The 26,092-nt window shown below is 41.2% G+C and overlaps 1 protein-coding gene across 1 annotated transcript; it reads right to left on the bottom strand.

Annotated features, from left to right (window-relative positions):
• Positions 1-1,553: 1,553 nt before the first annotated feature.
• On the bottom strand, positions 1,554-24,296 carry LOC112561113. Its single transcript, XM_025233358.1, has 3 exons — positions 24,119-24,296; positions 23,253-23,536; positions 1,554-2,101 (listed from the first exon to the last, which is right to left on the bottom strand). Exons 1-3 carry the CDS (start codon positions 24,294-24,296, stop codon positions 1,697-1,699), a joined length of 867 nt encoding a protein of 288 aa, XP_025089143.1. The 3' UTR covers positions 1,554-1,696.
• Between the last annotated feature and the right edge of the window lie 1,796 nt (positions 24,297-26,092).

Here is a 26,092-nt window from a genome sequence, read left to right as displayed (position 1 = left end):
AAAGACCTCGTCATGAATGAAGATGGAAGCGCCGGTGGGTAGAATTATTGAGTCCCTACCGGTTTATTGATAAGCAAACACTTACTTTTGTTGTATAGATCAGCCATACGAGGTCAGAAAACTGTGCAACTGAAGCGAGTTGGGTATGAAAACTCAAAGGGCTGCCGTGTCCCGAGAAGAAAATTCTTGTGAGAAAGAGATGCATCCACGTGTGGGGAGACTGTACCCACGGTATTAATTTTTGTTGAAGACTCGCGCAAATGAATAATGACTCTCACACACACATATATATATATTTAAGTGTGGCTGTTTTTGGGAACGTTCCTGGCGGACAATCGGAGGATGTTATATTCTGGAACACTAATCGATCAGCTGGTGGATGTGCTTGCTCATCGCACACTGGTGTCGTGTGAACTGCACTCACTCCGCAAAGAGAAAGGACTCATCAATCTCCTCGGTGGCTTCTGGGAACGAGTGCACGTGACTACAGTACGGATGAACTAATGTTTTCATCGCTCCTTTCCTTTCGCTCTCTCTCTCACGCACGCACGCACGCATGCAAACACACAGATAATAAATTTTAAAAAATGGTGGACGAAGATTTCCATCTACCTGATGTCAAAGTAATGTGAGTAATAACAATCAAAACAGAACGAAAGAGAGTCCACATATTCTAGAAACTTTTGAAAGACATTCAGCTCGCGGTTGCAGCACTAAAAAACATCTTGAAGGAAATGAGCTCAACCAGTTTTGACGCCCAGGTGAAAATTACTGCAGCGGTTGACGCGACAAAAACATTTGTTTCAATATTCTCAAAATAGCATTGTGCGTCCATACGTCCGCCCATACAGACTCTGGCAGTATGTTACGACACTTGCGCTGAATCATCGCTGCTTACCACCTGGTGTTTAAAAATGTGAGTATATCAGGTGGGAAAAAAATGGGAAAGGAGATGAATGAATGTGTTTGTCTCCTTCATGGAGGCGGCCGAGATATAATTTTGTGCGGTGAAAAATCAATGTCGTTTTGACAGATGGCGGAGTTGTCTTCATCCGATGCTTGCAGCTGAAGCTAGGAGATGCAATAACAGAATTGATGATGTTAGTCTAAGTAACGGATCGTTTCTTACGTCAGTGTGATAAGCAGGGAAGAACGAAAGACAAGCGATAGACAGACGGCCGACACCCTAAGGGAGGATACGTTAAGAAAGAAACCGAGGTAGAGATTATAATATTCTTCATTAGGTGTATATATACACATATAATAATGAAGTAGTCGCAAAGCATTTTATTTCAGATAAACGTTTTTTCGGGTAATCATGATGAGACAGTAGATAAAGAGGCAAGTGATCAGAGGTTGTGATAGAAATATTTAACGGACTGATACTTGAAGAATTGTAGACACGATTTTAATGAGGCTGTATATTAGGAGAGGTGTACAGTATTCAGTACACACAATTCATCCTAAATGATTTAGAAATAATTAATATATACCAACCAGTATACCCCCAAATTAAGATACAGACACTTCTAACAGAGTAATTGGTTTTAAAAAAATCAACCAGATGGATATAAAGCTGCTGTAAAGCGCTCGCCAGCAACTGCAGCACCGCCAGTAACATCATGGTGATGGGAGAGAATAACCTGGGCGAGTTCGTGCTGATTTTTTTTAACCCTTAAAACAGAGACCGTTATCTTCAAACAAATTCAACATGCTGTGTGATAGAGCCATGGAGGTGCCAGACTCCCAGCACATGCAGTGTTAGTGGCGAGATATCCGCAGTCGCCGTCTGCTGCAGCTGCAGCATCTTGCGCAGCCGTTTAATGACCTTTGACCTTCCAACCGGCGCGGTGAGGTCTGGGCGTTGTTGGGAGGCAGACCAGGGGCCGATCACTAAGGAGACCAAGCAGGCTACAGACAAAGGAGAATGAGGCGGAAATGTACAAGTGAGGGATGCTCCCGGGGAGATGAAACAGGTTAAGGGGCAGAACTCTGACGTGGGGATGCCTGTGCCAGGAAAGACAAACTGGAGGAGCAGATATTTTCTGTATAGATGCGCAACGGATCCTCCTTCATGTTTGTCGTCATGCAGTGCTTGCAGCTGGAACCGACACGAATGATTAAAAATCCTTTCTTCCCTTTTTCTTCGTATATGTTACATGTGCACGTGCGCCTGCTTGTTATGTATTTTGTGTTTATTGAGATGTTTGAGCGAGCGTGTTTGGTGCGTTGTCTGACTGAATGAGTGTGTGTGTGTGTGCCTGTGTGTGTGTTTGTGTGTGCGCGCGTGTGTTCGGGTGTTTGCGTATGTGTGTGTATATATACAGTTCTGTGCGCATAATTATGAATGCAAATTCAATTATTAAAGGGGGGGGGGCAAGAATGTCTTCATTTGTATCGTTTGATGACTTTCTGATCTCGGACAAACTAACAACTACACTTGAAAGAAAAATCACAATCAGAAAGAGGAGTTAAACATACAAACCAAACACCTGGAGAAAGTATGTGTTTCTGCTCGCCGTTTAAGACATCAAAAGGCGGAATTTGCCAAGGGCGGGGAGGGTTGTGGTTCTTTGCTTATTTTGAGCAGGTTCCAGTTCAAAATCTGTTTGGATTATCCTTTCTGAGACCTTTTCTAGTGCAGAATTTGTTTTTTGTGTCAAAATACAAACATTAGATTGTTCATTTGCAGTACGCACGGTGTGAATTCTCTTTCATTAGTCACTGCTTAATCTTTCTTCCTGCTTCTCTCTCTAGTGATGGAGAGAATTTCTACTTCTAATCAAAAGTAATACTTATGGAAGTGCAGTATTAGTGTAGTCACTATTACAAGATGCATTCTTGATATAAAAAAAAACTACCCCACCATCTCTCTGTGAGTAACAAGGCTAGGGCGTCAGCATCCGCAGCAAAGCGTTCTAACAGATGCCTGTAACCGACTTTTTGGGCACGAAAACTGAGCATCGAGTGTCTGGTCTAAAGCGAAAAAGAAGAGAATGATTGTCTCGTGGCAAGACATACCGACTGACGAGCAAAACACTCTCCCAGTGTGCATTGCGCAAAGCCGTTGAACGCTGTAACGATGTCAGCAGAGACGTGGAGGGAGTGACAAACAACAGGGGAGGAGAGAGAGAGAGGATAAAGCTCCGATTGGTTTTGGGTAAAGCTCTGAGCTCATCTGTTTTTTTATATACAAATACTGACACGGCATGGCTGCAGGTAAAGCAAGACTTGTGGAAAGAGTAATGCCGCCTGACTGCGGTGCATGGCTCTGCAAGACTGCTGCTGCTGCAACACCACGTGATCCCTTCCTGTTGGTGGTCTGTGAATTTTGTAAGTCATTAATTCTACTGGAGAGTTCGTTCCCTTAAATACTTTTTATGCTACACTGGCACTTCACTCTTATATCTTTATACACGTGATTAGTAAATCACCATCGGTGAAAATAATCATCATCATTTACATTACTATAATTATTTTCTTCATAAGCATTCTGATCATTTCCTTCCAGTTGATTGACCATAGTCTTCAGTTCCGACCTGCAATCTAGCTCTCTCTCACACACACAGGTACATTTTAAAGTAGGTCTTAATTTTTTTTCCCTCCTTGCAGCCATTGAACTGACCGGCCGCAACTGGTCCCGTCTACCACAGGCCAGTTAGCGCTGCTTTTGCATCCGGTACGTTAGCTATTCATCCGGTTTTATCTGGCTGGTTGCCAGTCAAAACCAACTTGGGTTAGTATGAAACGCGACCCATCTGTCACCCATAGGTGCACCGATATCTGGTGCAAGTTTTAAAATCAAGGAGCAGGCAGGAGGTGTTGGGGTCAAGACCTGATGCTGCACTATTTTCACCATCTTTTGCCATGTGTTACCTTGGAGACTGGCTTAGTCAGAACCGTGAGCCAATCGTCAGATCTTGAGAGTGCTTCAGTTTGTACAGTGTTCTCAGTACTCGACATGCAGTCATTTACAGTACAGTAGAAAATCTGTTCTTTGACTGCAAACCTTCCTTCACCGCTGTGTCACGTGAGCACAGACTAGATAACGAAACTCCACATGAAAATTACCAGAGGCTTTCACGACTTTTCCTTTGGCATTTCAAGACATTGAGAGAGAAAGATTTCAAGCACTCAACTGAAAGCGTGATCAAATTTTATTACTGGACATGCAATTGCTTCTCATCACCACGGTGCTTTGTAAAATGAATATTGACTGTCTCTGTTCATGGCAGTACATTAAACTCGGTCTCACAGGATTTCCTAAGGCAAAAGCCTTTTCTCTCATCAGGCGAGACTATGTCCTTTTTTAACACCAAGACCGTGAGAAAGATCGAAACCCACAGAGTCAACCATGGCAGCTGCTGAAGCTGTTCGTGGAGCTGGCAAAGCACCACTTACACTAAACGATTTAATTAAAATGTCAGACTTTAAAAAAAAAAAGTCTGTCAGTCTAAATATAAACATTCTTTAATGTATTTAAAATAAAATTTTAAGCAATGTTTCTTTGATTACTTCAATGATAAAATGACAAATTTTAACATGCTCTTTGCGAATATCCACGCGTGTTGTCTTGAAATGACTGACTTCAATGATCGCTGTAAGGGGAGTTAACGCTGACGATGAAAGTCAGGTGAGAGTGGATTGCCTCTTCACACGGCTCCAATACCTGTCTGGCGGCGAAGGGAGGGAACCAACCCAAGGGAGTCAATCGCCAAGAGACGCTCCCCGAACTCTTGTGACCTGTTTGGACTGCAATCCACCGATAAAAACCCGGAGGGAGCGCTGCTAGTGACGTAGGTAAACATCGACTGAAGACTTTAGCACCCAAACCTATGGGCAGGAAGGTGTTACTGCAGAAAACTAATTCGTATCGCGTCACTGGAGGGTGTGTAAATTGCGGATCCAATGTGTGCACTGCGGTGAAAAGGAAGGAAGAATTTCAGGAAAGGAAGAGAGAGAGAGAGAATGAAGAGAAGAGAGAAGGAAGAGTGTACGAATGCGATCAGATAAAATAAGGATGGTTAACAAGAAAAAGAGGATGGAGAAAGAAGCTGATCGTAGAAATGACTTGTGCAGTAAACCAAACTTTCCAAGCTTCCTTTTTTAGCCCGGGGCTAGACACATCACATGGCACAAGCCGCTAGAGGACGTTTATAACTTCAGTCAGCTGTATTAATTACTTGTCTTCTAATACCATCTATCGACTTCTTGGTCATATGACCCTAACTAGTCTAAGGTATGGCTATTTTTCCAGGCGTGCCTTGTCGACGAGGGCTTGCCGGCAACAGAGAGGCACAAGGCTACAGTCCCAGTCAGCCGTTTAAATGTCTCGATGATGACGCAAAAGATAATAATGTCGGAGCTCGGATCAAAAGCAAATGGTAGGCGGTGAGGGGCACGTGGTCTCCATGACATGCCAAATATAGCCATGGCTGCTTGTGTGCAGATTCCTTCCTCGTGTCGGGTGCATACACATACCCAGATCGCTGTTGCTGGAGCAACTCAATGTTGCTGTCAACGTGACCTGATAGAGCAGCGGGGTACTTTGTCCAGGTTAGCCTGACATAGTTCTCAAAGGTTTTCTTAACTTTAATAATTATAAAATATGATATTTTTTCGTTTTAAATAACTATCAGCTTATTTATTTACCAAACATCTTATACTATTTATTAATATGACTTTTTTACAAAAAAAGAACCTTTACAGCATCTGTTCGCAGAAATGACCATCAACGTGCTTTGGGGATTTCCTGTCTCCTGTACACAGTAAGCCTGATTAAGTATTTTATATGTGTGCGTGTGTGTATGTGAGAGAGAGCGAGAGAGAGAGAGAAAAGAGAGAGTAAAGAGATAATTATTTTTGTGTTTCTCGATGTGAATGATTGTCACGGCCATGTGATGCATGCCTAATGTTTGTGCGTGTGAAGCTTTCTGAAGGTCTTGGAGCTCAAGGGGAAAGTGCGCTATGCAAATAATACAAACCGATTTATTATTTATTAAACAACAACAAAGTGGGATGTAGAGAAAGGATGGGAGGAGTTAAGAGTGCTCTGACGCATCTATTACGAAAGAAAAGATAATAAAAGATAACAGTTTTATTTCGATCGTATGCACAATCGCTCCAGCTTTGAGTTGACCATGTACCTAAAGCTAATAATATACAAAAACTTGCTCTGTTTCGACAAAACATCAGTCCTGTTATAGCGATATATATATGTGTGTGTTTTAGGCTTGGGAGAAATTTGAAAAAGCAGTACTGCAGAGATGATGAACGATGAACCCCAATATCAGCTATTTTAAGCCATTTTCGCTCTGTCGATATTAAAAAATTTAATAATAATAATATAAAATTTATTACATTCATCTATACGTCTCTCTTACACACATTAAAAAAATAAGTTTTCATTTCTTTACCGTGAAGAAACCGGTAGATCTGATTCTGAAGCCAACGGTAATCGCTTGTGCAGGTGACCGGAAGCCAAACCAATTTAAGTCAAGAGAATTTTCAGCTTAACTTTCAGACACTTGTCAGAAGACTGAAAATTGACCAGAAATAATAATTGCTTACATTACAGGCTGCTTTGCTTTAACGGAAAGTGCAGAGAAACAAGATGCTGGATGTGGACATGGCTGACCGAGGTTTCTAACGGCAATGACAAGCGTCATTCAGTGAGACTAGCGTGGTCGGTGGAGCGTGAGGCTCAGACGGCAATATGGCGGCCACTAAAAGTATTTATTATCTTTCTTTATAACTTACTTAAATTTAACACGAAAGTCACTCGGCTCTAGAGAAAGACAAATAGAGAAATAATGCACCAATGTCTGAGTGTTTGTTCAAAAATAAACGAAATACAATAAAAATATTAAAAAGATGTTAGAATTCATCACAAACTACAACACATTACCAACCAATACTTCTCCAAAAAGTTGAGTAGAAATAACTGTCTTTTTCCTTCACTCAGGTCTATTTCGGGAAAACTGTCAAAGAAATTTTCAGTACTGTGGCTGGTATCTTTTCCATACAGGTTTCCTCCCTGTGGCGAATAAGAAGGCAACTTCCGGTGGTCCAGCGATGCTAGCATTGCCTGTAAATTTGTCTACGTTGCTTTAATTTACATTCGAAGAGCGGAATAACGTTCACCTGCGCCGCAGGTGATATCAGACCCCGGCTGCCGAACAGGAAGTTGAAAAAGGGAGACTCACACAACCATCCTATAAAAGCCATATAGCAGACTTTGATAGAAGGGTGTCTACAATGCATGGATGTGGAAAACACCTCTCTACCGCGAAGTATGGGTTAAAGCAATTATCAAAACTATCTAGCCTCTTGAAAAAAATTGATAACGAACCTCTTCGTAAAACATAAAATATCTTGATCTCGAAACTTTAGAGAAAGAAGTTAAAATGAGTTAAATGTTTGCTTCTTTGTTATTTTTGAAAAGGTTAAAAAAAAGTAGGTCGCAACTGTTGAGGTCAACTGCCCTGCGTCCCTGGAAAGACATTTTTAGTGAAGAGGTTTCGTGAAAGCAGCAAGTACCCCGTATACATATGCACCTCTGACTCACCCTGCCACGTGATCAGTGGCTTGCAAAAAACAGTAGGATGTTTTGATGATCTTTCAAGCACGGGCACCATCCACTCAATCTAAGGTCTGCAATTTTCTCCGTTATTAATGTCTACCTGTGTTCAAGTTTCTTTTCAAGTGACTGGGCTGAGCTCTCAGGTTTGAACTAATTTTTCTATCGTGTCAAGGTTCAAGTCTACAAAAATAACCAAGCTTGGGCAAAGGTCAAATCGCTTCAAGAAGGACTTCATTGGATACAGTTCCTAACAAGCTCCCGCAACCTTGGCAATAAACATATATCAAGAGAAATGCAAAGAAAATGAAAAGAGACAAAGAAAATCCTAAATGTCATAGGTCATAGACGTGTAAAACATGAAAACCGCAGGTGGATTTTGTTAAACTCTGTTTTAACTGGATTCGACAAGGACAGATTTCAGGAACGCTTACTCTTTGATCAGAGAGGCTTAGAATGGATTGGGGCTGATAACCTGCCATGAAAGATACTATCTTCGGCTCGAATAAGATAGAAAGAGGATTTTCTAGAGATTGGAAATGAAAATCCATGTCACACAAGAGCACGTCAGCAGACATGTTTGCTCTGCTTGATTTTCTTCCGAAAAAATATCGCAAAACAAAACAAAACAAAGTTCCAGAAAATTGCCAAGATTGACATCAAACAGTGTTGCTCCCGCGTTGCTCTATTGAAACGAACTTCCTAAGCGCACTCTTTTAGAGAGTCATTGAATTTAACGAAATGCCCATGAATTTAATGATTTGTGTTCGTCTGACCAGTCTATTCCACTAACCGTACTTCTAATTTTTTTCCGAAAATGGTCAGAATAAACCAACCAACACACGTGAAAGTCATGTTATAAAGGTTTTTCTGATGTTCTCATACGCACTTTCCGATGCAGATATTCGTCCATATAAGAACTGTACAGTTTGCCATCTTTCGGTTCTCTGGCCAATTTCAAGTACAGCCAGTCCCACCCCTACCTCAAACAATTAAAACACCCAAACTCTCTCATTTAAACGAGTGCGACTCCCATGGGATTGGCATCACGGTTTGTTGACGAAAGTTCTGGTAATGGAAAGTCGCAGACTGTTAGCGCCACACACTTTCACAGCTGCTGAAAGGCATATAAACCTGGGCGAGGGAGTAATGCTTGTCTGGAGAACACTTGGTGCAAACTACCTGAAGATGGTCAAGCAAGGATTTGCAGCAAAGTGAAAACAGAAGCAAAACAATTTTCCAGTGTTTTAACGAAGAGCGTTCATCAGACACAGCTAGAGAATAAAAATAATAATGACTTTGAATTTTTAGTGTCACGTGAACAGTTTTTTCTTCGTAATGATGATGGTGGTGGTATTTAGTTGCCTAAATGTATTTTTGACATTATGATGAGATTGTTTTTGCTGCTTGCTGGGATACGGAGTCAGATAGGTAAAGAAAATTAGAAAAGAATTTTTCGTGATAGGCATTTTGTCATTTTGTTTAAAAAGGTAAGTGTTGTAAATATATATATATGTATGAGAAGAAACAGAATCAATGGATTTGAGTTAAGGACATTATTTGATGAAGTTCTTTACCGAAACAAAGAAAGAATAAAAGAAAAAAAGAAGAGAGGAAAGAAAGAAATGAAAGAAGAAAAATGGCCAAAAAAAATTCAAGAATAAATTAAATTAAGGAAAACCGGAAGAAAAGAAATAAAAATGAAGTAGCTGAATGCATGAAATATGGTCTTCTTCCTTGCTTTTTCTCAAAGATACAGATAATTCTTTCTGGAACTATAACGAAGTGTTCGTTAAACGCTTTCATCGAGGAATAACCTCTCCTTTACCCTGGACCTAAAATAGCTACGAGAAGTGGCTAAAATAAGAAGGTTTAAGCGATTTCCAAGCCGGATTTCAATGCTTAATGATTAAAGTTTGCGCTCTTCACACTGTTGACATTTCCGAGACAAGCAAAGGACCGGTTGAGTTAGCCTGGCCAGCGAGTAAAGAGATGATCACAGAGACAACGGGTCTGATGATTCACTCCTTAACTCGTTTTCGTCTGTGTGCGGGAAGTTTGAAGGCAAACGGACATTAAAAATAAACTTTGGTGCGAATAAAAAATGGATCAAAAGCATTTACTTGGGAAACGGAATCGAGCTGTTGCTCTTCGCCATTTTTCCCCTTGTAATAGCTTTGCGTGCTTTGCGCAAGGGTTGAGGTCTGGTGTGAGGAGGTCCTCAGGCGTGAGCAAGTGCAAGGGCGTGGCATCCGTGTCGTGTCATCGACTGACGGTAAACAGTTCTAAAGAACGGAGTCAGTATTAAGACAGAAAAAATAAACAGAAATACCCCACCCCATGCTGGATGAATATTCACCACGTTGGATGAGACTTCATGCATATTTGCATTGCATTGCCATGGCTTGTAAATGACTGTAAACTTCAGAGGTTAGCAAAAAGGATTTGTTTACTCATTGAAAGGAGATTTGATAATTTGAGTACCCTGCCCAGGGAACAAACTCCAAAACTGGACTAAAATTTAACTGACCTCTCCCACAGCAAGGCCTTCTTATGTAATAATTTAGCATTATTTCACCAGTTTCTTGTAATATCTTTGTAAAGAAGAAAACATTAGTAATAGCAGCCATGGCAACCATTAAAAAAATATTCGCAAGGAATAGTACACCGAAGATTTCTAATAAAGATTCTTGTTAGCGGACAAGTGAATGCTTCACAGTTAAACGGATCTTGTTGTCATCGAAATAACTTCAGCAAGTCTTTTATCTAAATTATTTTGGAAAAGTTCCCTAATAGCACAACTTTAGCTATAACGGTTTTTGTTTCTCCGATGGCGCAACGAGCGAGCATCAATACGCCGTTATTCTGACGCAGTGGAGATGTAGGCGAGAAAGCCATCTACTGAGGTAGGTGTGGCTGAGTTCCTGCTGCTTTAAAGACAACAAGCAAAGATGCAAGGCGAAGTACAATCGGCATTCTGGTAAGACATCGCTGATTCTAACTCCCATCTGTCATTCTTTTTATTCCGATTGAGGATACCCGGCAACGCCAGGAATAGAAACGCTAATAGGTTTGGTTTTTTTTTTCCTTTTCCTTTTTGTTTATCCAGTACTTACCACCAGAATTGCGAGGTCCATACCATCATTGGATGACTCTGCAAATTTGATTAAGCGTTCCTGGAAATGAAGATTCAAGACAGCTGCAGGGGGAGGCTAGGGGAAAGGGAAGTAACTCTGAATCTTCAATCGGGTGGGATTTTTTTGTTTGCTTATTTTTCCCTTTAAAAATCTCTGTGAAGGGCGTAACGGGTCCACACAAGAACCGATGAAAACAGCGACTGATCTGGAGGGACGGGAGGGCACGACAGGGGGCGTAGTGGTCTGTCAGATTTTTCTCAATTAAACGAGGCTGGTCTCACGCCAGGGCATTCGAAGATAAAACCGTCTCCACCTCGTTTCACGCTGTGACTGATGGGATGGCAAAGTCCAAGTGGGGGAGTGAGAAAGGCTGACCACACAGCACGGCTTCTCTTTTGCCAGGAGCCTCGAAAGAAGACAGAAAGAATCACTTCCGACAATCACAGGTTTTTCTTCGACACAAGACCGGGTGCTAGTGACCACTGCGTGCACACTTTGAGAGTCTGACTCATTGAAACTCCTCCACTCTGACCTCCGGCATCAGACTTTCAGTTAGTCCACCAGTCACCTTGGGCTCACACGAACTTTTTTTTTTCTCTGTTTCGCAGACTGCGAGGAACCAGCGCATCTCCTAAACGCCTTCCGGTGATTTGCAGAGCTCTAGCAATTTCAAGAAATTCTGGCAGCGGGTGATAGGCCGACACACAGCAGCTTTCCCAAGCCCATTACTCTCATTTACACCGACATGTCTTCACCCACCCATCCACAGACTCACCCACTATTGCCCCTTCCTCCTGCCTAACCTCTTTGAAGTTCTTTGACTTTCAGCTGCGCTTTAATAATACAAGCAGTCGGTGACATGAAACGAAATTCTGCACGAGCAGTCCCGACAGGACAGGGAATGCTGAGAGAAGAAACGACGAGGGTTGAAGATTCCAGAAAAGTTGTCGTGATGAGCATTGGAAATTATATGAAATGATATATAATATAATTTTGATGAGACTACGATGTGAAGAACTGGTGTGATATATTATAATTTATTTAATATTTAGGCTAAGGGTTTGTTCTTTATCTCTTTGACGTTTCCATTAAATTCTAAATAATAGAGAGGCCATCAAATCCATGGCATGCCACAAAAAGTGACATAGTGGGAGAAGTCCTGATTTAGTCGAGTGACAGAAATACTGTAACACTGAAAATTGCAATTAGTAAAGGCTGGTCGCTCTTCTTTACTGACTGATGGGGTTAGTCACTGGGACGAGACTCCTCGTCTTCATGGGATGAAAGACTACTTGCCAACTTCATCAAGATCACTTGTTAAGCCGCGTGTGCTCTCTCACACACACACGGCACTTGTAATTCCAAACTTAAAAGTTTACTGGTGGCTGCTCAGTCCTGCCTTGATCACAGAGCGAACACCCACAAGAAAGAGCACCCGATCCCACACGTTAGGGTTATGTGCTCTTATAAGCAATGAAGGGACAGAACCCACGGAGATAGGCACGATAACTCCTGTCAAATATATCAAAGTGGCTGATCTTTTTGCAGTTCGATTTGTGATTGGCTATTTGTTAGGAAGCGACTGACGCTGAGAAAAGCCATGGGCAGATAGTAGCCTCGGATGGAGAGAGAAGCCAGCTGCTCACAAATTGGCAGGGGAGGTAACTTCTCAGACTTAACAGTGTTTCTAACATCAAGCTTAATCAGTTAAAACGAAATCAGGGGACACCACTACCATACCTTTGACCCAGCTTGTACATGAGGTTGATGTCGTCCAGATCTTTTAAACTTGATTAGTCGTTAATGCACGTGGTTGACGATTTTACCCTCCTTTGCGAAAGTATACTTATTTCCATCTATTTCTTATCAGCTGTACAAATGATGGCTATTAAAAGAAAAACTGAGACGGAAGAAAAGAGAAAAAAGGAACGAAAAAGGAAAAGGAAGGAATGCATAACATTTTAGCGAAGCATGCATTTCGTGAAAATTCAAACTAAAGAGGGAAGAGAAAACAGGTAAAAAATAATTATGTTCTAGCAAAGTGATAAAGAAATGATTTCGCTAATGAGTCAAGACAAACTCAAAAACATATTTTTCAGAAATCAAGCATCACTGAGACATAGTTTGTCTAATATATATATATATTTTTTTTCTTCATATTTTATCTTTCTCTTCGGCCTTTTTGATTTTGCTACAAGCGACACGTGTTGTCTTTTCTCACGGGGTCCCGTAAACAGAAATTCGACAAGTGCTTTTATCTTTTTCTTATTAACACTTCACTCGTCGCTTTCTGCATGTCGTTATCTTCCGTTTGTTAAAAATAAAATAAAAACTCAAACAAACTTTAAAAAGGTGATCAACAACATAAGGCACTGACTGGAGGATAAAGGATCACGCCTATGCAGTTTGTTTACAGCGAGACATAAACAAAATTCTCCAAAGGTATTTAGACATAGACGACGATCATTACACAATCTCGAGGTCTCGAGCCAGCTCCCTTCACTAACAGACCAAACATCTGACTCATCAGCATGTGACCAGAGAATGTGAAAGTGTATTTGTATTTGCCTCATGCTTTCCGGAAACATACTCCTCGCAGGAAGATGTTTGTTTAACAGTTGTGTTCCTGTCCGCAGTCTGCCAAACGCTGATGTAAAGAGGATTCTTTCCAGGAAGTTCAAAGTCCTATTTAAAATAATCAGTCATATAAAAACATTCCTCTGTTTCCTCCTTATTTCTCCTGTTCTGATACAGCTGTTGAGAGTGAAACCATCCTCATCATACATGTGTGTGAGTTCTAGTTAAAACAAGGTCCAAGAGTTATTGTTATTACTATAATTAAAAAGAGTATAATAATTTTTACAAGACCATAATATATGTGTAACTTCTCAGTTCAGCATTTGTGCTGTTACTATAGCGTCCATCATGTTTGTAAAGAAAAGCGATCGTACAAACATAAAACAACACTTTTAATGAAAGATATAAACCAGACTTCATGTACCATGCACGTAGCGCGCATGCGCATTTAGAGACCACCACGATCTAACTGATGTTTTAAATATCGAACTTCGCTAACAGTCCATGGTTTTTCATTTCCCTTTCCTCAGAGCATCCACCATTACACGCTCGCAGATTTCTCGTTAACAGCCACCACAGTCATTAACCCATGACATCAGAGGTCAGGGGAGAGCTTCCTGCAGGACAGACAACTCATGGCGCAGACAGGTATGCAACAGGTGGCGCTGTCCTGTCACGTGCATCAACTCATTAATTAATCTGTAAACAATGCTCAGCCTAAAACTTCCAATACTTAATTCTCTTTGTCCCTTCAGAAATGTTTTTAGCCATGAGAATGTCCCCGACTTACGAGACTTACGAATTTTTGACATTGATTTCACTTTAGGATGAACTTGTAAGGATGTAAAGTCGTGGAGCATCTGTGGTGGCTTACTGCTGATGGGGAAGGTTTGAACCGTCAGTGTCTGGACCTAGAATATTTCTGGGCGGGATAATGTTTCTGCTCGTCATGTAATCTTCCTTCAGGATATTGAAATATTTACACAGAGCTTTAAAATGCTGGATGATCATTAATGGGATGGAAGCTTGAACTTTTCTGCCATAGTTTTATTAAGTACAAAAGCAGGTCATAGCCGTAGCTTCTTTGTGGTGTACGATATCACCAAACACGATTCAGATGGATACCGCCATCAGCAGAGCGAGAGAAGAACAGGTGGCACGGTAATGAAGAAACATATGGTATCAACTAAACTTCTATTCGTAGCATCTCTGCATCAGATCACGTTCACAAAGTAAACACCTCTTGGCTGATGTGTTTACGAGTTTACAAGTCTTCTGAAAGTCTGGTGAAAGTTTATTGCATGAGCTGGCCGTCCCATACTGAATCTCTCATGAATCATAGAACCAAAACATATTTATCGGAGAAGCGATGGTCTGAAAAAAGAGAAATTTAGCTTTATAACATTTGGGAGCATTTAGTACAAATAATGATTAATATAATTCAGTGAATTTTTTTTTAAATTTGTGGTAACAAGGTTGATAGAATCCCTTCCACACAGCATCCAAGTATAGCAAGCAAACAGCTGTCTTCCTGAGCAAAACACACGCCTCTTGCAATCTTCATCTTCATCGGCTAAGAAATGTTGGGGCAAATGCCTCAGTACTACCATCACAAAGTGGCCTCCAGCCAAATGTTAAGCTGAAAGCATCGCAAGGAATGAATCAGCTATCTCAAAGCCATTTGTTAATGTCTAACATTACAATACAAACTACCCGAGAATGCTCGCTTGGAAGAGTTCGTGAGACAACTTCAACAGATAAGACATTCCCAAATGTTGAGTAAACTTAAGTGTGTGACAAGTTCAAAGGAAATGTTTTGTTCAGCCAGTTGTGAAAAAGCAAAAACGTTTCAATTCGCAGTCTTCAGACGCTCACTTAAAGAACTACAAAATTATCTTACTAACGATCCTAGTTTACTGATTCGTGAAAATGTGAGAGGCATCATCAAAGAAAATGTAAAAGCCTATAGAGATGACTGCTTGCAAGGAGTCTAAACCCTTTGCTACGTGTCATTGAAATGTTGGAGTTAATAATAGAATATATGGGACTTGCACTCAGGTGGTTTTGTATACAGTAGGGGCTTTAAGAAGTTAACACAGAGAAAGAGAGAAAAAGATAAAGAAAGAAAGAAGACCAAAGAGGGAGAGAATTTGTGTTTTATACTGAACCGGCAAGCTAAAGTTATATAACCAGGCAGCCAGCCCTGTAAACAGAAGCCACATGCAGAAAAAGAATAGTCTGCCCACGACGAGAGCTGAACCCAAGACAGCCAACTCTCACTGTATTGGCGCCACCGGACCGCGCATAAGACAGATAATACAGAATAAATAAATGAGGAAGGAAGTAAAAGAGGCAAGAAGGAAAGAAATACCACAAAAGGAATACTTTTTAAATAAAGAAGACAGGAAAGGTAACAAAAGAGGAAAAAATGAACGAATGAATGAATGAAAGAAAATAAAAAGGAACAGAAAAAAATAATATCCAATTTATGCCGCACACCCTACTTTGCAACCATTATTCTCCCGACAGTCTCCTTTCCCCTTCACGTGATCTCTCATGCGAGATAAACTAAGTTTGTATACACTACGATCTTTGTAAGGCCTGCTTTTAGTGGTGGAAGGGACATAATTATAGTACTTTCCACGGTCGAATGACTATTACTAGAAAACGGGACGCTAGGGGGCGTAATTAGACTAAGCGCGCGCCGTTACAGCTTCTCACGTGTTTCATCTGATCAACGCAGAACTCCTGTGACTTGCTCAGAGGAAAAAAAAAAGTGGAGATGAAAGTAAAAAAGAAAAAAAAAAACCCAAAAAACCCTGCAATGTAAGCAACTGTCAGAGGGACGTTATCTCTTACTAATCAAGAACGGTGTCTGCTGGGCGAGAGTTTGTCTTGCGCATGTCCATTACTCTAATTACGTCATCCTGTCACATTATGTTAACGTGTTTAGGGGGATGGAAGGGGAGAGTGTATAGGAGATAAAGAAAAAGAAATTTTAAGTCCTAAGAACTGCATCATCAGACGTTAGTCTCACACAAAACAATCTGAAGGAATGTAGGACAAGAAAAAAAAAAAGAAGAAAACTTGCTAAGAAATTTTCATTTCTCGTAGAAAAAAATACATTGCCATCAGATATGCTAGTTCTGTCAATGTTCTTATCTTTAATGTTTAACCCAAGGAAAACAGTACAAAAATATTAACATTGTATGTATTACAACGGCTGTATGTTTCAAACGTATTTTGCACCTCGTCAGGCTTTTTGTGAATCACAGGGAATAATACATTTTAAAAATTACAAAATATTTCCGAGCTTCTGTTATCAAGAGGTAATGATGTCCAGTGACATTAGACTCCTAAAAAATGAACAAATACTCTTCATGTTCACAAATGGCTAGAAAGCGCAAGATCAGTCATCTGACATGTTAGGCCACTTTTCAGGGAAAGAATAAACTATAACGGTAGTCCATTTAAAAGGATCTGGATTTGAAAAAAATGCCTACACAAAGTAAAGAAACCTTGACAAGCCGACCAGTAAAGAAAAATGTGTAATCTTGAGTGGAAATGGATGAAACAGATAAAATGCATACACTAACAACAGTAAAACGAGTTATTTAATTAATGTTTATATGGACACAGAAAGGTATGTACAGAGATAGAGTATCACTAATTGCAAACAAATTTAATAGGGTTTGACATGATTTAAAACAACATCAGAAATAAACATCAGGAAGATGATGAAGAAACTGATGACTTCTCCCCCCAAAAAAAGTAATAAAAAATAAAATAAATAAACAAATCGATGGGCAGCGAAAAGCTTCTTGATTTCTGAGGTCCAAACGCAGAAGAAGGCCATAAAAGCGGACGCGTCCTAGTTGATGCCAGAAGGAAGTTACCTCCCTAAGGAACAGTGCAGAAGGAGGTTACATCTCTAAGGAATCCTGCAGAAGAAAAAAAAAATCAGCGAGCCTAAGTGTAGAGGGGAAGGGTTCCTCTCACGGGGTCGTTTGGAGGACTGAGGTCGAAGGCAAATGTCGGAAAGAAATGTCACCCAACCTTGGCTCTGTGGAGTCGTAATTTCCTGGCTTTTTGAGGGCTGATGAGGTTTCCCACATCTTACTTTTATCTTAAAACTCGTCCTGTCTCATATAAGGCATATATCATTTCCAGCTCATTAGCCAATGCACGCAGTGCACTCCTCAAGATATTTCTGGCAGACCGCTTCAAAACTTTGCCCGGGAGCTTACATCGCATCAGCAAAGTTGGTTTTTATTTCCAAGTCTCTCCTCAGCCGTTGGCAGTACACGTCATGCACCGATGGCTTGTGGAGGATGTCAGTGTGACAGAGATGGCGCTGGAGGGGAGAACTGTTGTAAACGTTGATAAGCTCGCGTTATGGTGTCTCGAAAACTCTCGGGAGACGCTCGGTTGCTAGAAGTATGCATTGTTGATGCATGTCAGATGTATTGTTGGTAAATGTAAGATGTATTGTTGTTAGACAAGGTGATGAGATGAGCCTGGAGTGTTTCCTTGATATTATGTGGGGAATGTTTCCCAGGAGATTAGTGACATTCAACAGGTATGCTTAAAGTGCTTTGAAAGAGCCTTTTTTTCTAAACTCCCTCCCCTGATTCCTTTGTTGTAAGTATTAATAATATTCAGACTACTTTGACCCTTTGAGAGACGAAGAAAAATAAAGAAATATAAGTATGTGAGGTGGGGTATGGGTGAGTGGGGGTAGTAGACAACCAAGCAGCAGGGAAATAAAGAGAATATAAATTTCATTCTTCTGAAGAAGATCCATTAAAACATTTAGTGGCTTATGGTTAATGTTAAGAACGTCAGCTGCATGATTTAGAAATGATTTACGCCTTTACAAAACCACTTGAAAACGTTCGCCAAAAAAAAAAAAAAGTTCACGAATTACAGCAGAAACAGGTCTCAGAATGCCACATCCTACTCCCCAATTTCAAAACTCTCACAGCAGTATTAAAATTAAAGCAAAGAAAGGGAAAACGAGTAAAGTAATTAACGGAGAAATACTCGCTTTCACCTGGGGGTCGCTTGCTGACAATTACATCGCCGGCAACTCAGAAGCGATGACAGAAGCCAAACCAGCAGGGAACGAATCCCAGGATTTCTACGACTCCACGGTAATCACGCTAGAAATGCGACATGAAGGTCGTTAATGAAATTAAAATCAAACCACGAACTCCACTTGTGATTAGACCTGAGGTAGGAAATGTAAACCTGTTTTCGTTTTGATAAGAAAGAAGTTAACATTCGACAAGCCATCCATTTTAAAGACATGTGCTAGATATGTAAGACAGAAGCTTCACCGCCATTTAGTTTTAATTAGAACTCACTGGCTTTCTTTAAAAGAAATGTAAAAGACTAGGAACCTGGTTTACAAGGCTGAGTCAGAAAAGCAGATGAAGCCTGTAAAACTGTTAACTTTTTTCTACGGTATTAGACACTCGAAGATGGAAGCTTTTCAGACAAAGAGAAAGTCGCTGTATCCTAGAGCAAGCACACAAGCTGAAAGAAATGGGTTTTTTCTGGCATCTTGTGTATATTTTTTCAGCAAAGTGGTAATGTATTCCTCACAAGAACAGCGTCGGATACGAGAGGAAACTAAACAAGTTTTCACCTTCGGAAATAAGCGTGAAGGTGTTTCTTCTTTTCTCTTTCAGGTCCTCTCTTTCTTTTACACAAAGCAGGAGATCCACCTGCATTTATCTTGTCTCAGTCTCTGTTTGTGTTTGGTTAAATGTTCTCTCCAGTTTTGCCATTTTTTTACTAGCCTGGGTTAGCCCAGTGAGTAACAAAAGTGTTCTACACAGAAACAGCTAATATTCCTGGAAGTCTGAAGCTCAAAGTATTCACATCTTGAAGCAGTTTGTGCAGTAGCCATGTTTAGCTTCTGAAGTACTTTCTTGGGATAGATGGAGAACAGGAATCATGGAGAGTCAAGGACTATTTTTTCTACTTTTAGTACTGTTTTTAGAACTCGCTGTCGGAGGCTTTACCCAAGACAGGGTGTGCAAGGAGCCATAAAGTTTTCAGTGAAGTTCCTGTAGAACATTCTAGATGCTACTTGTGCAGCCAGTCCACTAACAACCACGTATTAAACGTGTGTATGTGTGTGTGCTCCTCGTTCTGGCTAGTTTAGTTCTAAGGTTTGTAGGAGAATCGGCACTTGTTTGCTTCAAATAATAGTCAGGGTACATTTGCGTAGAACAGACTTGTGCATTCCAAGTAATAACCCTTAAACCAAGACACAAACTTCGTATGCCAAAGAATGAGAGTCAAGAGACAACCAAAACTAACCCCGAAAAGTTTCTTTGTCTTCGAAATTCTCTTCTTTGAGATAGTGAGAGTTGCCATCAGACACGGACATAATCTTATTCATCTGGTCCTTCCTCTACTACCATGATGGCGTCAATGAGCGGTCAACAGTCAAGCCGATCACTATTTCTTTCTTTATACAAGAAGCAGGATGCTATGCACCCATTACATTTCGTCCATTCGAATAGGTTCCATGTCTACATTTTCATCAGTTCGTTAAAGTGTAACTTAACCTTTTTGCAAAGCCGGTAGCCTCCTAGACAGACTAAAGAAACCATTTCTCACAAAAAAAAAAATTTTTCAGAACAGGCTACAGGTGTTCTAGAAAATATCATAAACTGATAAATCTGGGATATAATATGTATGAAAATCTAAAATAATTAGTTTTTAAACATAGACAATACTTTGAACGATTTTTTCATGTTCAGTTACCACATATTTGCAAATATTTATTATTTGCAGGTAAAAGACAGCAAATGTTTTTCATGACTAGTATATTACCTCTACATTGCTACCAGATGTTCGTCTATTGTTTGAGATAATATTAAACATGTGTGCGTGACTTGATTTATAGTTTTACAATTTTTTGGTTTTGGGTTGTTATTTTTCATCTCCATGATGCCGAAATAATTACTCTTAATAAACAAGTCTAGGTAAAATGCTCTACGAAAAGTGTATTTTTAACACTCGTACCTTCATAGTTCTTCTCTTGCTTCGGTCTTGAATGTCGACAGTTTTTTTCTGGCTTCATTTTTGATAACGTCTGATTAACACAGTTAATGACTACTCCCTTGCAATGCGAAGTGACATCATATCCGCTGTCGTCATCTGGGCGAAGAGGTCACCAATGTATACTTTTTGGTTGCTACTGACTACACAATTATCCAATTTCATTTCTTTGATCCTTAATGTTTGGTTAAGAATCATTTGTGTAAATCTGACATTTTTATTTTCCAGTTCCCAGTGTGCCACTAAATCACACGCAATCTTGTGAACTGAGTTTTAATCACACTTTAAGTACATCGACCTCAGAGGCGTGGCAAAGATCCTCCCAATACTCGGTCAACACCGAGGAAAACAAGACAAAACAAAATCCAAATGCCGAGACGCTGTGTTTTTCCAGACGATTCTTACGTCACACGATTCGGTCGATTGGCAACGAGGCTGCCTTGTTTGAATACCAAAGCTACATGCTCTCCAAGTGTTTCCTTACGAGGATAGTCTGATCGATGCACCACGTGACCCAGACAGTGGCACTCACGTGCAGGAGGTGTTCTGGTCGACAAAAGAGAGAAGAGGTCTAGGGTAACCTTCGGGACAAAATCGTAGAGCCTTGTCCCTGTCATTGTATCCCAGGACAGTTTGGCCGAAAGTATAAACTGAAGCGGGGGTGTGAACTCCTACAGTCAGCACTACTTGTAGAAACTCAGAGATGGAGGTGAGAAGGGAAGGAACAAGAATTACGAGAGGAGGATGCTCACACATCGAGAAGCATAACAAAAATAGAGATCATGCAGATGATCACATCCGGGTAATCTTTAGAGATTGTAATATGTTGTTACTGATGAAACTAAATCATTTCTATAATGAATAAAATTCGAAAAGTACCAACTCTTATTGAGTGGCATTGCTCCTAGAGCTTGACTGTTGAGGTTTATAATTGATGTTGTTTTACTACAATTAATAATTATTATTATTTGTTACTAGTTTGTAAAGTGACTTTGCCCGTGCTTCATAGCGAATGTTTTTTGATATAACTTCTGTGTCGTACCTTCGATTTCTGATTTCATTAAAAAACGCGAAATCTTTTTTACATTCAGTTTTTCCAATTCAATATTCTTCTATTCAGTCTTGGGAAATTTATTCCAAATGTTTTTAGTTCCAAATGGCACTAGAGCAATGTGAGTGACAAAATAAACAGTTATTATGATTTTCTTTTTTTTTTTTCTAAAATAGAATTAATGATAGTTTTTCACTTCAGTTAACATTTACACGGTTGATTTCTTTTTTTAACTTGATATTTAATTTTTTGTAAGAAGCAAAAGAAATGCCAATAACGAGATACAAAGATAGGAATATCGACATCTTCCCCACTTTAAAAGAAATAATTCTCAGGTGAAAGGACGCAATGGATATCTCTACAAGCCTTTACCACAACGCATGAATTAAGGTGGGAACAACGATATTCATGATGATAATATGATAATGATAATGACGATGTGAATTGTTCTTTAGAAAGATTAGTTTTATTCATAGTAATCGAGGGACTGAAGTAACCCAGGTGACTCCGTCCATTCCCTCGGTTATAAAGGAACATTCTTGAATACCTCGCCTCTGAAGTGTTCTGCGGTATTGTGTCAGACCTTTGATCATTGGATCGTGTAAACGGAAACAGATTGAAATTCCGGTGAATGGCAGTGAGGTAGACCGCGTGTTTGCCCTGCAGACAATATTCAGGACGTGTCACAGGTGTGTGGTGCCGACACCTGACGCCAACTACCTGCGTGTGCCGTGTGACAGGTAAGGTATGTGTACAGGTGGGATCACTGCACGCGCAGGAATCGTCTGTGTGGGAGGAGAATGAGTGCAGGCGAATAAATGCCATTAGTGTGTTTCAGCTTGTGCTCACGGGGTTGTAAATCAGCTCGAAGGGATCGTGCTCGATGCACACACGGTGATGGTAATTCTGTGCAGGTGTGTGTTCATCAGCTTGCAGAGAGATATACGGATAGTTCGAAGTTCGAGTAAGATTAGTTCACAAGTGTTTAGATGTGGATGTGAAGTGTAAGTACACACGCACGCACTCATTCCGCACTCTCAACCCTCAACATTTACTCGTAAACACATCAATAACAAATTCTACATTTGAATCCTTTTGCCTTCCTTAGTCAAATAACAACTGATTTCTATAACTATTTTCCCTAGTTACTGACTAATGACCACATTTTATGTTTTCATTCATTCATCTTTCATTGTGTGCGTTTTATATTTGCGTTCGTATATATTCATGTTTGCAAGGGATTTATCTATGTTTGTTGTCTGTCCATGTTTTTCTGTGAGTCTATCTATGTTTGCATTCGGATTTTGAGATCCCTGGAACCTTATTTCCAGCCTCGTGACCCATTTTTTGTATGTGTCTGCGAGTGTAAAGACCCTGAAATCATCCCAATCAGGCGTGAGTAAATGAAGGAAGGCGATCGGTGACGCGGCAGCCATCGATCTTCCAAACAACTAGTCAGTCGGCAGAACCATTGTCAGCTGCGTCCACCACCAGAATGGCGATGCTAGACACTGGGATACTTGTTTGCACTCGACAAATAGGATCTAAGGGTTATAGACAATCCGATGAAACAGCCACATTATTTTGTGACAGCTGGACCAACATGCTGACCAGTCGTTAAACTAACTTACACCATTTGGTGAATAACTGTGGGTTGGTTTTAATCTTTTCGTTTTCCTAAAACTTAAAAAAAGGATACTAACAGGTTTTGGAGGAAACCATGCATGAATGAGTAGGAAGAAGTTTTTTTAGGAACTGAAGTAAAGAAGACGGGAGAGTACCGAGACCTCAGGACACGAAGGGAAAGAGGTCAAGCATGAGCTGTACTCACTGAAAGGGGTTGAAGTCGCTGCCCGTGTCGTGAGCCGACGGAGTGGAGGACTGGGAGGTCAGGTGGATGGTGTGCTCGAGTCGCTCCCCGATCTCCGAGCCCCTGCGGATGCTGGACCTTCTGGTGGACTGATGAGCACCGGTTGCCGCTAACTCCCCGAAGAAGCGAACCATAGACGGCATGGTGCTGCGACAGAGGGCGGCGGCGGCTGCGTGGCGGACTTCGGGTTGTTGCCCGACTCCCGCAGCAGCTTCGAGCCGATGTGACGGGGCCAGAGACGATCACTTACCCCACACATGTGTACCTCTCAACCTGTTGGACGAGGGGAAGGAAGGCTAGTGCCGACGAGTTATTTTCACCCACCTGATCTTGAGGTCAGATTGGATGATGTCAGCCAATCAGTCGGCTTGACCTTCACAATCGGTGGCGATCCTCATTAACTCTTCTTCCATCATGCAAAACTTTGTTGTTGTTAATATTGATGGTTTGGTTGGTCGTTTTCTGAAGGAGTTTCGTTTGTGATGTCACCGACACAAAAACAACTTTGTTCCGGTTCGTCACTTCATTCGGTCGACCAGGGGCTCGTCGCATGCTTCGGTAAGTAGTGGTGGCTGCAGGAAGGACCACACGCCATTCCGCCCCGTTGATCCTGGGGGTCACTCGATCCCAGATGCTTCTCTTCCTTGCGCGCTCATGAAAGTAAACGCTGAGCCGACATGAGGAGCCGAAACGCCGACAGACGCACGCATACACACGGAGGATACTCTAGCAGCTGTGCAGTAGATAGTTGAAGGTAGGAAGGAAGAGAGTGAGGGAGTGAGAGAGTGTGTGGGCTGCAATTCTGCGCTTCTGAATCCTCCACGTACAGGCAGGATGAACAGCGAAGGAAAAGCAAGGCAGCAAAGGTGCACAAAGCACAAGGATTCTTGTTTTTGAGAGCGGTTTAGGGGAACCCTCTCTGGCACAAGCTGGCATGGCGGGACACAGACGTAACTTGCAGGGAGGTGGAGCGTAGGAGGCTAGCAGCTCGGGGCCAGGGCCCATTCGTGTTGCCCCGTGTGCCGACAGAAGGGGGAACCTGCACTGTGAGTGACTGAAGACCACGGTGGAAGAGCGCAAGCGATGGATAGATAGACTAGTTATATTAAGGCCACACATACTGTCTTGTAATTTCAATACCCGATTGACTCATCTTTTCGTTTCCATGAGGGTGCACACCTATGTCATAGTGGTCTATGGTGTCTACTGTCAATCGTTGATTTCCGGTTGCTGGGTGGAAAAGTCCACCCACCTTGCAGCAGTCCAACAGAAATGAGTACCTGAGGGAACATAAAGACGGCGGAAAGAGGGTGTTGGGGTCTGCCCTTCACATTCCGTCTTATAGACGAGATGAATTATGGGACTGCCCATCGGCCTGTATGCTCTGGGGGTCTTTAACTTTACCACAACTGACAAATAGTGGAGAATGAAAAAATAATACTCGCATAACAGATGACCGAATTTTTGTCACCTTTTTAATTTGTTTATTTTCCGAGTACTGATAAAAAGTTTGCCAAGTGAGACTTTTAGTGGGACATTTTCAGATTAGATAAATAACTTCACATTTTTCTTTGTATTCCACGCAATTCAATGATTTCTTTTTATTGGACTGAGTTATGTTCTATGTCAAAGGGAATTTTTCTAGAACTTTCGGCTTTGCGGAAAAGCAGTTGCATGAGGATGAACACTGCGAGTTTCAAGGATGAGGTAAGGTTAGACAGTGTGCAGCTGGATGAAGACCCACCCGGGGAAATGAATGTCATTGCTGGAAGGTACCAAAAAAAACAGGGTTACATAAGATGCTACCCATGGGTCGAGCTACGCAGAAGGAGTGAGAGATCGGATATTCTCTTCATTATTCTCCACACCTGGGCATTCGCTCTGCTATAAAACCCTTGCTTACTGGGATGCTATTTCCATGGCAACACGATATGTCTCACCGCAGCAATAAGAGAGAAGAAAGCCAACATTTTAGGAATCATCTTATACTAAGAAGCGAAACATCCGGAAAGAAATAAACGCACAAAAATGAAAGAAGTTACAAATCATCTGTCTTTCTTCTCCTTTCTTATCCACCTCTCTTTTCATCCAACTCTCATCATTATTTCTTTTCTATTTTGGTTCTTCCTGCCTTTTATCTAGAGAAGGACGTTAAGAAATGAACTGAACTCAAACCAAGGTGTCCCCTGAGAAGGAAAACCGATTTTGTGGCGAACGGTTTGGAACAGGACCCCATCTTCACGGCCATTGGCTGCGGAAGATAAATGGAGTGTTCTCACGCGCTCGCACACGTGTGTGTTTATTTATAGCTTGTGTCCGTACGTGTGCTGTGCGCATGCGTGCCCAGACTGCTCAAGTGGTTCTTTTGTTGACAACTGATGTTTATGTAGCGGAAGTCGTGCATGCTCACCGGTCTGGGCATTCGGCTAAAATGCAAGCGCGTGTGTTGAGTGAGTCAGTGCGAGGCTGTTACGCGACTCACGTGACCAATGAGCAGACAGGTCCAGTTATCTGCCAATCGCGGGTATTTTCAGGTGACAAGAAAGACCGGAGTCAAACACCACACTGCTTCAAACCTGCCTCATTGAAAACCTGTCACATTTTACTGGATGAGAGTCAGGTACGTATCAGAAGATCTACGTAAGGTTGATTTTCACCTGTTGATGTATACCTGGCTGAATCTTTATCACCTTTCGGAAAAAATGGACTTTGGTCATGTAGGAAAGATTGTTTCCAACACACACGGAGAAGGTATGGCAAACATTTTACAAAACCAAACCCTATGGAAAGATGGATGCCAC

Source organism: Pomacea canaliculata, linkage group LG1 (genome assembly GCF_003073045.1).
Source record: "Pomacea canaliculata isolate SZHN2017 linkage group LG1, ASM307304v1, whole genome shotgun sequence".
NCBI lineage: Eukaryota > Metazoa > Mollusca > Gastropoda > Architaenioglossa > Ampullariidae > Pomacea > Pomacea canaliculata.
Note: the sequence above shows the minus strand (reverse complement) of the source record. Positions and strands in the feature narration are given on the sequence as shown.